The sequence below is a fragment of the Poeciliopsis prolifica genome, unplaced genomic scaffold (genome assembly GCF_027474105.1).
Source record: "Poeciliopsis prolifica strain line A6 unplaced genomic scaffold, Auburn_PproV2 SCAFFOLD008, whole genome shotgun sequence".
Taxonomy (NCBI): domain Eukaryota; kingdom Metazoa; phylum Chordata; class Actinopteri; order Cyprinodontiformes; family Poeciliidae; genus Poeciliopsis; species Poeciliopsis prolifica.
In genome coordinates, this window is record NW_026562383.1 from 11,980,849 (window position 1) to 11,994,676 (window position 13,828).

General features: G+C 38.5%; 3 protein-coding genes across 3 annotated transcripts; 1 reads left to right on the plus strand and 2 right to left on the minus strand.

Moving 5' to 3' along the window:
• Window positions 1-292: 292 nt before the first annotated feature.
• Window positions 293-4,049, plus strand: elovl1a (ELOVL fatty acid elongase 1a). Its single transcript, XM_055032663.1, has 8 exons — window positions 293-470; window positions 1,098-1,190; window positions 1,387-1,577; window positions 1,685-1,765; window positions 2,575-2,631; window positions 2,746-2,851; window positions 3,020-3,159; window positions 3,261-4,049. The coding sequence occupies exons 2-8, from the start codon at window positions 1,130-1,132 to the stop codon at window positions 3,561-3,563; spliced, it is 939 nt and encodes a 312-aa protein (XP_054888638.1). The 5' UTR covers window positions 293-470; window positions 1,098-1,129; the 3' UTR covers window positions 3,564-4,049.
• Window positions 4,050-4,933: 884 nt separating this feature from the next.
• On the minus strand, window positions 4,934-8,606 carry cdc20 (cell division cycle 20 homolog). The gene is made up of 11 exons (XM_055032655.1): window positions 8,490-8,606; window positions 8,101-8,311; window positions 7,839-7,975; window positions 7,662-7,758; window positions 7,461-7,586; window positions 7,185-7,381; window positions 7,012-7,106; window positions 6,671-6,908; window positions 6,119-6,244; window positions 5,914-6,031; window positions 4,934-5,462 (listed from the first exon to the last, which is right to left on the minus strand). The coding sequence occupies exons 2-11, from the start codon at window positions 8,288-8,290 to the stop codon at window positions 5,284-5,286; spliced, it is 1,503 nt and encodes a 500-aa protein (XP_054888630.1). The 5' UTR covers window positions 8,291-8,311; window positions 8,490-8,606; the 3' UTR covers window positions 4,934-5,283.
• Window positions 8,607-10,373: 1,767 nt separating this feature from the next.
• On the minus strand, window positions 10,374-13,776 carry LOC129361668 (uncharacterized). Its single transcript, XM_055032664.1, has 6 exons — window positions 13,559-13,776; window positions 12,586-12,768; window positions 12,244-12,501; window positions 11,319-11,417; window positions 11,044-11,061; window positions 10,374-10,672 (listed from the first exon to the last, which is right to left on the minus strand). Exons 1-6 carry the CDS (start codon window positions 13,623-13,625, stop codon window positions 10,590-10,592), a joined length of 708 nt encoding a protein of 235 aa, XP_054888639.1. The 5' UTR covers window positions 13,626-13,776; the 3' UTR covers window positions 10,374-10,589.
• Between the last annotated feature and the right edge of the window lie 52 nt (window positions 13,777-13,828).

Here is a 13,828-nt window from a genome sequence, read left to right on the forward strand (position 1 = left end):
TTGGACATTTGTTTCTCAAGCCAAGGCTTCCAACCTCTGTGACCCCATCCCCTTCATCACCATTCATGAAGCAGCCCAATCACAGCCAGGCTCAGTCAGGACAGGAGGGTGGAGCATGGCACTGACACAGGGTGTGGCTCTGAAACTTGCAAGGACAGTAGTACAGCCATGAGGCTTTAAATTGGGTTGAATGAGCCAAGCACCACAGTCATTACAGCAGATCAGCCACGTTCACTCACTCCTTTCTGGTTCTCACCGACCGGCACTTGAAGCTGCCGTTGGATTTTTTTTTTGTCTTTAATTTTTTTAGAGAAACGACTTCACGACTGAAGGAGGCAGGAGGCTGACACCCACTCACAACTTAGCTCTGTGTGTGCCTGTTGTTTTCACCCGACCCCTCTCACCTCTGATCTGCTGGACCCTCTGGACTGGTCCGGATCCTCTCTGAACTGCTGAAGACTTTTTTTTAGGTGAGCTACAAAGATAAAATCTAAACTTGTTTATCAAATTCACCATCTCTGTTTTTCTGGTAGAAATATTTGTGTTTTAATAAATCAGAACATGATCTCAGGGTAAGTCATTACATTTGTTGTACGTTGTTTAATAAATCAGAACATGATCTTAGTTTCACTTCAACACACTGTCTCCGTACTTGTGTGTGTATCAGTTTAACAGTTTGTTGAAAGGAATTTGATCTAGATTAAAACATCTCTCAGGTTCCTGCCTGATGCCTCAGTTCATTGATAGCCACATGGGGCAAGCCCTTCACCTCACCTGTTTTACCTGCTTTGTCAGCTATGACTACATCATTGTCGTTACAGTAAATGTTCAGATGTTTCACAATCCGTCCTAAAACCTCCCTATGTCTTGAAGAAGCAGCTGTAACTGCATAAGAAACTCTTTGTCCACATTCTGCTTGTGTATTTGTTTAAAAGGGCACTGTAGTCAGAGTCGCTCCAGGGCAGATGGTGAGCCTGACCAGCTGCCTTCTGTTTGTTCAGTCAATAGGAAAGCAGGCGTATAGATCCATGTTTCTTGACAACCTCAATTTCCTGTTCTTAGGATAGAATCTTCTCTATTTTTGATGTGTTTCTTAGAAATTTGGCCTAGCGAAAGGCAAGCCGTCAGCATGCTTCGGGAAGCTTTTTCAAGTGTGACAAAACTCCATGGTTACATAATATCCAGAACTGGTAAGTGTTTGCTTTCCTAATTCTGCTTTTAATTTATTTATACCTCTAATTAGCATCTTCACTTATAAGTGAAAACTTGAAAATCTTTAATACTAAAATGTCCTATAAAGAGAGATTTCCCACAAATCTATTCACATTTGCCTGGATGTGGTCAAATGAAAAAGTGACAAGGGCATGTTTGCTTTTTTTTCCACAGATGCCAGAGTGAAGGATTACCCTCTGATGCAGAGCCCGTTGCAGATGACAAGCGTCCTCCTGGCCTATGTCGTTTTCTCGGTGTATGTCGGCCCACGTGTGATGGCCAACCGCAAGCCGCTTGGCCTCAAACGAGCCATGATCATCTACAACCTCAGCATGGTTTTACTGAATGCCTACATAGTGTATGAGGTAAAAACAAAAAAAGAGAGAGAGAGAAGAAAATGATGATCTGCTGTCTCAAATGAAAGCGATCAGGTGGTTAACGACTGTCTACTGATGTTTTCTTGCAAATTCAGTTCATGATGTCTGGATGGGGCACCACCTACACATGGAAATGTGATCTTATTGACGTCACCAGCAGCCCACAAGCTCTCAGGGTAAGTCATTACATTTGTTGTATGTTTAGCCCCAAAATCATGGCTAACCTTAGCTATCCAGGAAAGTGTAGAAGAGTACAAAAGTAACAAAAAGTGTTGTTGTAACATATATCTAGGTCACAATGATGAGAGTTTTAATCAGTAGAATTTAATTGAAATTGGTTCTATTTTCATATGGAAATGATAAAAAGTGAACTAATGGACAACAAGCTGTTTTTATTATTTACTTGAGTCTACCAGAGGAATCTAAACAGATTAGGGGAGAAAAATACATCAGTGTTCAAATTAGTATGCGCTATAAATAGTTTAGAAAATGTAGAAGACCCAAACTGTGAAGTTTTGGAAAAGGTTTGCCTTTATTAGCCCTGAACATCAATAAAAATCGCAATCATACTTTTATAACTTTGGTGGGGAAAAAAACAATCAGATTTGCTTTCTACTACATTTTATACTTTATATTCCCTAAAACGCACTTAGCTAGTATGCGAGTATGACATGAATTCAAAGGGTAGAGGATCAGATTTATGAGACACTAACATAAAATGGTTTCCCAGTTTAGAAGCAAATTATTTCAGACAGAGTGAACGGACCCCAAGACTCATAATTTTAATTTCAAATTCAAAGCAACTATAATGCCTACAGGAACAAAGGCATTTTCTGTTTTTTATTTGTTCATTCTCATTTAACAACAACCAAAAAATTGCTAAATCATGTTTTTATATTGTTCAAAAACATGTGACAGATAATATTCTGTCTGATTAGCAACATACCACAGATATTTGACCCAGCAACAACCCTCTTTCCTGCAGATGGTCCGAGTCGCTTGGCTGTTTTATTTTTCAAAGTTTGTGGAACTCCTCGACACAGTAAGGACATTCCCTCACCAGTCTCCTCCAGCTCACTTTTAGCATGCACAGAAAATCCATATGTGCAACATAATTTGTGTCTGATGGAGTATCCACCCTTTTTCTTCCCCCAAGGTGTTCTTTGTGCTGAGAAAAAAGCAAAGCCAGATCACGTTTCTCCACGTCTTCCATCACTCCTTCATGCCCTGGTCTTGGTGGTGGGGTGTTGCGCAGACGCCTGGTGAGTGCTGCAGGCCCAGGACACACACTTTACACACTGACCAGTCGGAAACATTGCTTTCCATTGTTGTACAAGTCAATACCCCAAAACAATGAAATTCTTTGTGGAAGAACAAAAATGTTTTTCATAAAATTAACCAAGTCAAATGGATGCTTTTTCCTTCCCAAGCTGGAGGAATGGGGTCGTTCCATGCTATGGTGAATTCAGCAGTCCATGTCATCATGTACACCTACTACGGACTCTCTGCTGCAGGGCCTCGCTTCCAGAAGTATCTGTGGTGGAAGAAGCACATGACAGCCATCCAGCTGGTATGTTTTAGCTTTACACAGCTTAATTAATTCAACTGAGTTTTGATGCATGTCATACGTTCAGCCCATTTTTGACACGCATTTCCCTCTTTGCTTTCTAGATCCAGTTTATTCTGATCTCTATTCACATTAGCCAGTATTACTTCATGAAGAAGTGCGACTATCAAATGCCACTGTGGATCCATCTGATCTGGATGTACGGGATCTTCTTCTTCCTCCTGTTCTCCAACTTCTGGGTGCAGGCTTACATAAAGGGCAACCGTCTTCCAGTTGCAGACTGCAAGCCGAACCAGAATGGCTCCACCAACGGACACGTTGTGATGAATGGCAAACCCCATACAAATGGGCATGCTCACTCCTATGAAAATGGAAATATAGTCATGGGGAAAGTGAAGGAAATTTAAATGACTCTGGGAGGGGAAGGAGCCATAGACAGTTTATAGATATTAGCACTTCAAATATGCCACATATCTTTATTTAGAAGCATATTTGAATTCAAGAGTTCAATATGCTACCTGCTATACTACGTAATTTGTATATAATCAAATTTTATTAAATGTTTCCCCCTGTGGGATATGATTGGCAGACTGTTTTTGCCACTGATCTCTGAATGCAACACCTTGTAAGTTGTTGTGGAAGCTGTTTACTGTGATGAACACTGAATAGGAAATTGGTGCTCATTTTGTCACTGATAGTATTCTTTAACTCAGGCGTGTCCTGCAGCACTGTTTGGCTAACGTGGCCATTTGCTGCTTGGGAGTATGACAATGTTTTCACTAAAAACGTGTAAATATTACTATGAGTGTTTCATTGTAAATGTCATTTAGTTTTTTGTCTTTTTATTTATCTTTTGAAATAAAATATTTAGACAAGTCTGTTTTATTTAGAAAGCAGTGGTCATGTGCACTCAGTGAGCAACAGGTCATATCTCTTTTTTTATGAAGATCTATGGAAATATTATACTGTATATTACAGTATTTATGCTTTTTTTTGCCCTTTAATACTGACATTGTTATGCATGTACTTCCATACTTTTTTGAGACCTTGTATTGATCAATCTCTTGGCACACAGGGCATGTCAACAATTAAGTCTTTTTAGGCTTTAATGATTAGCACAAACAGCTGTAAAAATAAACTTGTTTTGTCATTGCAGCTATTATTGTCATAAAAATACAAAGTTTTACATCTAACCTTTTGTCTTAAATGGAAATAAAATATCCCAAAAGTGGGGGAGAAAAAAGTCTTTCTATCCTTGAGACGCAATTGTTATCCGGTGCATCATTGCTAAACCTATATCTCAGACGTGATCATTTTTTCCAACTCACATAGAAGCAAAAATTATATCAAAATACAGCTAAATATAAAACATATAGACCTATCTTGATAATATAAACTAATTTTATTCTAAAATGAGTAAATGTTAAAATATCCCCCAGTCTAAACCTTCTTACTTTCAATGGTCTACCTCAGAATCTAACAGATATATAGAGCCATCTAGTGGCAGTTTATAAGGCCAAAAGTTACATAGACAACTGAAAGAAAATAGATTAATATCCCTAGATGGTGCCAGGCACTTTAGGTCCCAGTTTCTTCCCTTCTCCCCTTAATTTAGAAAAAAATACAATAAAAATAATTATATATATATTTGGAGTATAGTTAGTCTAATCTCTAAAGTATCTCACTTGAGCAAAAACTCCACAGGGGACAAAATGAAAGATTCTGTTCCCTTTGTGTGCTCACTCAAGATGAATATGGGTCTTCAGATTTATACAAACATAGTTGGCAATATGCAATTTATTAAACCCAAGTCAAGTTCATAAGAACCAACACAAGTGAATCAAGAAAAATATGCATTACAAACATTTGATAAATATGCTTATCAAATTAAAATCTTAATTCAGTAATTACAAGGCACATGCCAATAAAAAAAATAATAATCAAGTAAAACCTAAACGATTCCCTGCTCCCACATCCTTTACCAATACTCTGAACTACACATAGTAAACACCCATAAAGCCCCCAATAATAGTAACTGGGTTGAAAGCTTTATTTCAGTTTAAACAATTGTATATACATTCGTATAATCAAAAATATCTATGATATAAAAGAACAAAAAAAGGGAAGTCATCTGATGGACTGATGAATGACACTGCTAGCTGAACTGACCAGCCTCTCTTTAGCCTTCTTCTTTACAGGATCCATTTCGAAGGACTTCCACATACGAATTGTTTCATCTCCAGCAACAGTTGCTACAGTTGCATTGTCTGGACTCAAAACCAAACTGAGAACTCTGTCTTCATGGCCTACAAAAAAAAAAAAAAAGAAAAAAAATTTACATAAGATTGTGAGCAAATTTCTTCATGGTCAGTCAACATTTCTTTCAAATACTGCTCCAGTAGAAAGTGTCAGAAATGCTTTTTGGATAATATGATCACAAGCCTTGTGATATGATCACAAGCCACAACTCAAGTTGTACACTTTGAGTTGTACACTTTGAGTGTACAACTCAAAGTTGTACACTTGTACAACTTTGAGTTGTATAGAAAGTCATGCATGTTGCAGTAAATTGCTTAGGCTTCAAAAGCTCCAGTCCTAGTTGCTTTTATTAAATGCCAGGATGGAAATTAAGAGAATACTAAAACTGCTGGACCAGTCATAAATGGATTAATTGGGATAGAGTACAATTTTAGAGTTTATGCATGTAGAGTTGTCCACCTGTTGTCAGACATGGGTAAAGACAAATTTCTCACTTACCATTAAGTTCTGAAACCTTGCAGAGTGAGGGATACTTCCAAATGACAACATTGTGATGGGCAAAGCCATGTGCAGACACCAATTCTTTGTAGTTGGGTGCAAACACAAGTGACGAGATCTGCATTTTAGAAAACAGATTGTACATTCAGGAAAAGCACAATTAAACAGCAATATGAAGCATTAAAGTTGATAGAGGCACAGTTACCTGTGACTGAGTGTCAAGAGAATTGACACAAGAGCCTGAGTTGACATTCCAGATACGAATGTGGCGGTCACTGGTGCCGCCACCAGAGGCGAGAATATTCGTCTGCCATGGGCACCAGGCCAAAGCCTATAATGGAAATGCAAGACAATACTTTAGTAAAGAACTCAACAAGACATGAGAACCAGAGCAATAGCATGATGTTGTTAGACAAGTCCTGCTTTGGTTTAGCCTCTCTAAAACTTTAAGATGGCAATGGAAGAACATGAATTAAGAGCTCTCTTTCCACTCTTCTGTTTGGGTCATGTGATGGCTAAAAGTTCAGTTTCTACCACCGGAAATGTGGACTGTACAGCTCCAGAACAATATGGAGCTATACAGCTCTTGAAAAATGTAGCAATTATGCAATGGCATGTCAACATAAATTTTTTTTATACTTGACAAAAACTTAGATTTTAAGGAAAAATTGTTCTATAGGGTATTAGCTATATGAAAGTTACATACCAGTACTGTTTGAAGAATGCTTAGAGTATACTGTGCAGAGAAGAGCCTCACCTTGACAGCTCCCTGATGTTCACTCAAGCGACGGACCAACTGTCCATCATTATTGGAGCTTCCCTCCTGCACGCGGGACCATAAACACACCAAGTTGTCATTGCCGCCACTAGCCAAGTATCGCCCATCAGGTGACCACTTGAGGCCACACACTTCCTGTGAATGACCAGCAAGTGTAGAGATGTGGTGGTTTGCCACCCTCACATCATGGTGGTGAATGTGCCCTGACCTGGAGCCACTGAGAGAAGACAGAAAAGAAATACAGAAGGAAATAGTTACTTCAGATACTTTTCTAGATGGTTGACCAATTTAGGTTTGCTCAAGTGTCAGAGCAACTATACCTGGAAAGAATATAATCATTCCAACTCAGAGAACCAACTCTTGCTGTGTGGCTAGTCATGCTGCGCAGGCGTTTCTGATTTTCAACATCCCACAACTGAAAAGAAAAATACATGCATTGATCCACATACTGACAAGCACGTTGCCTAGAATGCACATCCATGGCAATCCTTACCTGAACTTTGCAATCACTGGTTCCAACAGCCAGGTAGCTTCCCTCTTTGGTCCAGGACAGTGAGCAGATGTAGTCCTCCTCACGCTCCATCTTCACAAGTAGAGTGATGTCTCCTTGTGAGGCGTCCCAGAGGTACACATTATTGTCAAGTGCCACAGCGAGGACATTTCGACTGCTCCAGTCAAGCAGATTTAAGTCTGGAACAGAGAGGGGGAAACTAGTGTATGCCAGACAAAAGGATGACGTTTTGTGGAAAGATGCAATAGGCATTCTTACAGAAATCATTTCGAAGACCTGGCGCATCTAAGATTTTGTCAGGAGTAGAAGATATGTATCTGGTCTTTTTGAGAGAGGCAGGTGTTGAAACTTGACTGTAGAGGACTTTCAAGTTGTTTTGATAGCCTTAATAAAAAAAGAATAAAAATTTAACATAGTACAATTTAATTGCTTTAAAAATCCAAGCTAGCATGTAGTTACCTTCTGGTGCATTCAGTGGCTTCCCTCCTAGGTGCAGGATCTTTGCATCTTCAATGTTGTATCCATTCAGTGTCACCGACCAAGCTTTCTGGTTTTCCTATGAAAACGGAAATAAGTGAACAATAAAATCCTAGACTCCACATCAAGTTTTAAAAGGAAATCTGTCAGACTACTTACTACTGACAAAGCAGGGTTTGCATCAGCTGGTTCATTCTCTTTTGTAAGCAGGAAATTCGCCACGTCCATCTGTTTATTATTCCTTGTGGGTATGAAGCGATCGCCTCCCATCTTTGATGGAGTTTTCTTATTTTTACCTGAGGAAATTACACACACATTTACAAACGTCCTCGTTGACACATCGTTCTTTTTTTTTAACTCTATACAAGAGTACAGAAATAAAAAATAAAATGTACAACAATAAAAACAACTCTTCAATTACCTGGTGTTTTGGTCGGAGTTTTAGATGAACTTAGCGAAACATTAGCCGATTTTCCAGGCGACAACGTGTTCAGGCCGGACGTGTTGGATGAGCTGGCCTTTCTCTGCCACCTCGCCATGGGAGCGTTTGTAATCGGCATGTCGAGCTTCAGGATGCTGTGGATGTCGTTCTCAAATCCAAACTGCGCCATTTCAGTCAGGCTTTGACATTCCTGAGCGTGAACCAAAACATGCAGTTTTGATACATTTGTGGATCCACATGAAAATACGACAGGAATTTAACATAATTAGCCTGTTCAAAACAAACATATCCAAACAGAATCACCGTATGATCGAAAACACAAAGAAAACCTATCCGTTATCGCATTTATACATTAAAAGCAAACATACAAACTGTGCTCGCAGAAAAAATTGAGGAACTGTTGCTTCGTCTCGTCTCCGTCTGAGATTTGAATTTCGTGCAGAAGACGCCACGCGATTTAAAACCCACGCCGCGCTTCTGTGATTGGCTGATTCAAGACGCTGCCGTTAAAAATGTGGCTGTTGCCACGGTATCGAGAACAAATGCGGAGTTCTGATTGGCAGTTGCTGTTTCCTGCGACGCTGACGTCTGTAAAACAAACCGATTCTCTTTAACGCTATCGCCACCTATTGTTTGCTTTTTGTTTGTTTTTCTGATTAGATCAGGAGTGTCAAACTCCAGTCCAAAAGGGTCACTGTCCTGCAGCTTTTTTAGGTACAAAACACTTTAATGAAATGGCTTAATTACCTCCTTCTTATGTAGATAAGTTCTCCAGAGCCTTGCTAATGACCTCATTATTCTATTTGGGTGTGGTCCAGCAGAGGCACATCTAAAAATTGCAGGGCAGTGGAGTTTGACACAAAGATAATAACTGCACACAACTAAATAAAGTATTAATTATAATAACCTAAAGTATGTGGTATAATGTGTTTGTTTCAAAAACATAAACAAATGTCTATGTCTTCTTTATAATTCAACTAATTGATGTCTGGTAACTTTTTATTTCTTTGAATGGTATTCCATAGATTCTATGAACTTATTTTTACACATTTGCTCATTGGTTTTAGGCCAATCAAGCGCAGTTACACCGTGGTCACAGTACAGGTAGTGAATGGTGTTCAGTGTAGCTGAAAATGAAATTCAAGAAAGCTTTTCAACAGACAAGCTCTCTTGTCTGATGAAAGCTTAGCACACTTTTAGCTTCAAGTGTGCTAAAATAACAGCGGACAAACACCAGCAGATGGCATGGTTCCCACAATCACCTCATACTGGACTCTGTAGTAATATTTTTTTTTTTTCTTAGCCTACCTTAAACAATTCTGACATTGGCTCTGTGTGAGGAGGGACAAAGACTTTGACAGTAAGCCCATATGATCCTGAATATCTGTGTGTGATGCCTCTTGAAACATCAATTCCAGCTACAGACTATGCCTTTTAATAAACCCCTGACAAATTTTAATAGGAGTTGGTTGACAATCCTATAAAGAATTCTAACATTTCTGTTTTATAAATTCTGCTTTTAAAGCTATTGTATGTTTCAATAACTAAATTTATAGTTTTAATTGCCATAAGCCATGGTCATCAACATTGTAAGAAATAAGCTTTCACATTTTTCTCTCTGCAACAAATCTATGTAGTCTACTTTAATTGAATAGCTGAAATTAACTTCTAAATTATATTCCAATGTATTGTTACTAATCACAAAACACTTGTTTTTAGTGACAGTGCAGAAACAAAAGAAAAAAATTTGCCATGAAAAAACTTTTTAACTTTTGACATCCTAGGTGCTGGTAATATCCAACTTTTCCTAATAAACATGAATTATCTTGGAATCCCACAAAAGTGCTTTTTAAATTCTTTGTATTGCCTCCATGCATTTTCACAGAGTGCCATTGTGTGTGTTAGCACTGTCAGCCAATATCCAAGAAAACCAATGTTCGACTAAAATGCACTCACAAGTAAGGAATACTGCATAAATGATTAACTTTCACATTTGGACTCTGAGAATGTCTTCCTTACTCATAACTCTTTTATATATTATCACTGATAGAGTGACTTGAGTTTTGACTGTGCATACATAGTCTGCTTTAACTAAATATACAATTGTTTCATAAAGTTTAATACAGTGTTATAGAAGTCACTTCAAGCGTTATACAAAAACAGCACATGTTATTTAATTTACACTTTTTTTAAAAGCAAAACTATACCATTAGGTTTTGAAACATCCTTGATGAACAGCGAGAGAGCGAGAATTAAGTTTGCACTGTTTTATTGGGTGTTCAGGAACATGTATTTATTTGTATTGATAAGAATGTGAATAACTTACTGCATCAAACACTTGTGTTAATTTTTCTTTAAGTAATTTATATTAAAGCGATAATATAAAGAGCAATAAAGAGAATAAGAAAAAAAAACATATGACAAAAGCATCAATTCACAAGCAACTTTGTATTCATGAGTCTTTGGAGTCACAGTGCTCTGTAACACGATTCGTTCTCATCAGCAGAGTAAGTTATGTCTTTGGGGTAATGGATGATGGAGCCGATCACCCCTGCAATTAGAAAAAAAAATCAATCAATCACATTGTATTTCTTCATTACCAAACAAGCAAGAAATGTAAATATTTAACAGAGAACCTGTTCAAAGAGCTTTCATTGCTCTACCTACTAGATTTATGTAACTTGCTGATCAAGCAAAACACAGGGGCAACTGAGGTCACATTGCACATATATAATTAGGATGGAGAAGAAAAGCCACATGACAGACCCACAAAAATCAACCAGAACATCCTCATCCAAAGGCTATGTGTTCTTTTTTTTTAGTTCATTTAATATTTAACTTTTTTTTAATCAATCTTTTAAGAATGTCAGCTGAAGCATCCAGAAACTTGAGAGAAAACAGCAGGAGTTCTGTTTTTCTTACCTCCAGGGTGAATTAGACCTAAACAGATTGTGAACAAAGACAAAGCACATGACATTACATTTCCTGGAACTACGGAAGACCATACTGATGAGACATCTCAAATTGCTGTGTATTTTGTGACCCTAGCAGTCATCAGACTCGAAAATGAAGTCAAGACGGGAGCACATAGACATTGGCTGGCAATATGGGAACATCAATTGTACTTCTCTGTATCACGATAAGCAATGCTAAGTTTAAAAAAGAAAAAAAGAACGAAAAAAAGGTTGTTCACTCACCAGGGCCTCTTGAGATAAGAATGGTCACTATAATTAGCATTAAAAATGCCGTCACAGCCAAGATTGGGATCAGAAATCTGGGAAGAGGAATTCCATGAACTAAACAGAGAAGAAGAAAAACAACATTTCAAATGGCTATGACTGTAAGAACAGCATAATGGTACACTATGTCAGTTTTTACTCTTATATCACTACTACTTTTCTACTTCCATTTTGTACATTTTCAACAAACCATTTTGTATCCATGTACACTTGAATACCCTGACCTTCTGGCATAAAATCAGATGTGCGATGATGCTTCATTTGTTTGCTTCATACTCAAAATTCCGTCACAACAGCACCACATCGTTTAACTCCATGCCGTCACCTTGACCTTAACAGTTGAACCTTTTTGTTAGTTTCCATAAAACCAACAAAAAGGTACCAGATTAATGTAAGCAACCAAGACGATGCAAGTTTCATAGGTAGTGAATAACTCGTTTATTCTGTTGGACTGGAATAGTATGATAGAAATGCAGCTCATTTTAGATGTTGAATGACTCAGAGTAAAAAAATGCAACTTCAAAAGTGTTACCACAGCTAAAGTATAGTAAGAGGAGCCTGTAGTTTAGGAACTATTATTCACATTCTGATCATCAGAGCTTTTAGGTGGAGTGGAACATTAGTATTTGTGCTAATGCACAAATGCTAATGCCACTACATATGTCTTTAGACGAGACTTTGAGCAGGGTTTATGATATTGGTTGTTAAAGGGATCTTTTTATTCCTGAAAAAGACACGTAGTAAAGCTCCAGGGACACAAAAAGGCAAACTGACCACATGACCTGCATCTTAACTTAGCTTCTTAATAATAAAGAAGGAGACCAATAAAAAAAGGTCTACTAAAGTTCTCTAAAACATGTCTGAAAAAAAGAACAAAAAATACCTGACTCTTCCTCTGAAAGCTTCAGTTCCCTCATCAGCTGAATGCATCCCTCCTGCAGACGTCTTCTCTCAATTTTTGAATGCTCCACTTCCTGGTCCCACAGGTTTTTGAGGGCTTTTGCTTCTGGCGCATGGGCTGTCCATGTGTTGTTGCGCTCCAGGGTCAGGAAGACCTTGCCATCACAAAACACCCGATCAGACCAGTGGAGCCGGGAGCCCTCTATGATGCATTCCCGAGAGCGAAGGACAGTATGATTTCCTAAATGGAGAGTATCAACATACACAGATAATTATGAAGCAAGGTCATAATTATCTGGTTTGCACAAAATTGGGATCATCTTACTTAGAACTGAGGTCTGGTTATTGCTGATTCCATCAGGTAGGAGGTCACTGGCGGACATGCTTTTGATTATGCTCTGGACCTCCCAGCTTGGGCTTGAGAGAGAAATTCCATTTAGGAAAACTTGCTCTGCGACATGCTGAGCTCCTACCACCCCCCACTGCTGGATCTGAACTATGGTGGCATCTGAAAGGACACAGGAATGGGATTAAAAAAAGATTTAAGTATTGAGAGAAGCTCTTGATTAAAAATAACAGAGTTAAAAAAAAAATGCATATTTTTACAGATCAGTGTTGGCAAATGGGAAAAGTACAGTTTTTCAGGTGTTTTACTGTGATCCAACAAATAGATTTCAGTTTTAGTTTCAACACTGAGTCAAAACAAAAAGTAAAAGCAAAACTCTGATGTCATTCTGAATAATAGATAAGCTATTAGCTCCTCCTACTGTAGCTTTAACAGAGGAACAGATTTTAAAGCATCTGTTGTTTTATCCTAAGGAATGCGAGATTTAAAAATATCTGCATTTGTATCATGTTATTGCATGACAGTCTAACCGAACAGGTGAACTATTGGCCATCTATGCAGCTTGTATCACCTCAGCCAGGTGGTGAGTTTGCGATTTTGTGCCTTTGCAGTTTTGTCACAGGTGTAGGTCCTTTTACCAGTAAAAGACATAAAACCTACTGAACTCAATGTCTCCCGTATGTATGCTGAACCACCTGAGTTAAAAACAAAAAGTAAAAGCAAAAGCAAAGCCCTGCTTAAAAGGAATCTTACAAATACCCCCTAATATTCTTCCTGCAGTACTTCTTTGTAGCTTCTTTTATTCTCAGGAAAGCAACATTTAAAACGAACTGCATCTCTATCATATCAGTCCAGACAGAACAGATGGGATTTTGACCATCAATGCGGGTTGCTTTACCTTGTTGACATTTCTTCTCTTAACAGAGTGAAAAGCGGCGTTAATGTCACTCACCTACGTGAAGAGGAAGGGCGCTCGATAAATGTTTGAGGAAAATGAAAACAAAGGTCAAGAAACGCATTTCTGCGGCGTCTGCTCTCAGTCCGTCGCAATTCCAGTAGTTTCAGCGCCCAGAAGCGACTAACAGACAGGGTTTACTTAAAGCCATTTAAGAAGAGCGCAAAGATTTAGTCCCGCACATCAACTGCGATATTTAAAAGACGCTGCTTGGCAGGCAGGGGACTGACGACACAGAACACTGCCCGCCCCTTTTCTCAGCAACGC

What these genes read in the sequence shown, in the direction of transcription:
- elovl1a (XM_055032663.1), top strand. Translation starts at nt 1,130, where the DNA reads ATGCTTCGGGAAGCTTTTTCAAGTGTGACAAAACTCCATGGTTACATA. An exon ending in TTACATAATATCCAGAACTG is followed by an intron (nt 1,191 to 1,386) that starts GTAAGTGTTTGC and finishes TTTTTTCCACAG; the next exon opens with ATGCCAGAGTGAAGGATTAC. An exon ending in GCAGCCCACAAGCTCTCAGG is followed by an intron (nt 1,766 to 2,574) that starts GTAAGTCATTAC and finishes TCTTTCCTGCAG; the next exon opens with ATGGTCCGAGTCGCTTGGCT.
- LOC129361668 (XM_055032664.1), bottom strand. Translation starts at nt 13,625, where the DNA reads ATGCGTTTCTTGACCTTTGTTTTCATTTTCCTCAAACATTTATCGAGC. An exon ending in CGCCCTTCCTCTTCACGTAG is followed by an intron (nt 12,769 to 13,558) that starts GTGAGTGACATT and finishes GTGTCCTTTCAG; the next exon opens with ATGCCACCATAGTTCAGATC. An exon ending in GCTTTCAGAGGAAGAGTCAG is followed by an intron (nt 11,418 to 12,243) that starts GTATTTTTTGTT and finishes TTCTCTGTTTAG; the next exon opens with TTCATGGAATTCCTCTTCCC.
- cdc20 (XM_055032655.1), bottom strand. Translation starts at nt 8,290, where the DNA reads ATGGCGCAGTTTGGATTTGAGAACGACATCCACAGCATCCTGAAGCTC. An exon ending in CAAACCCTGCTTTGTCAGTA is followed by an intron (nt 7,759 to 7,838) that starts GTAAGTAGTCTG and finishes CCGTTTTCATAG; the next exon opens with GAAAACCAGAAAGCTTGGTC. An exon ending in GCCACTGAATGCACCAGAAG is followed by an intron (nt 7,587 to 7,661) that starts GTAACTACATGC and finishes TTTTTTATTAAG; the next exon opens with GCTATCAAAACAACTTGAAA.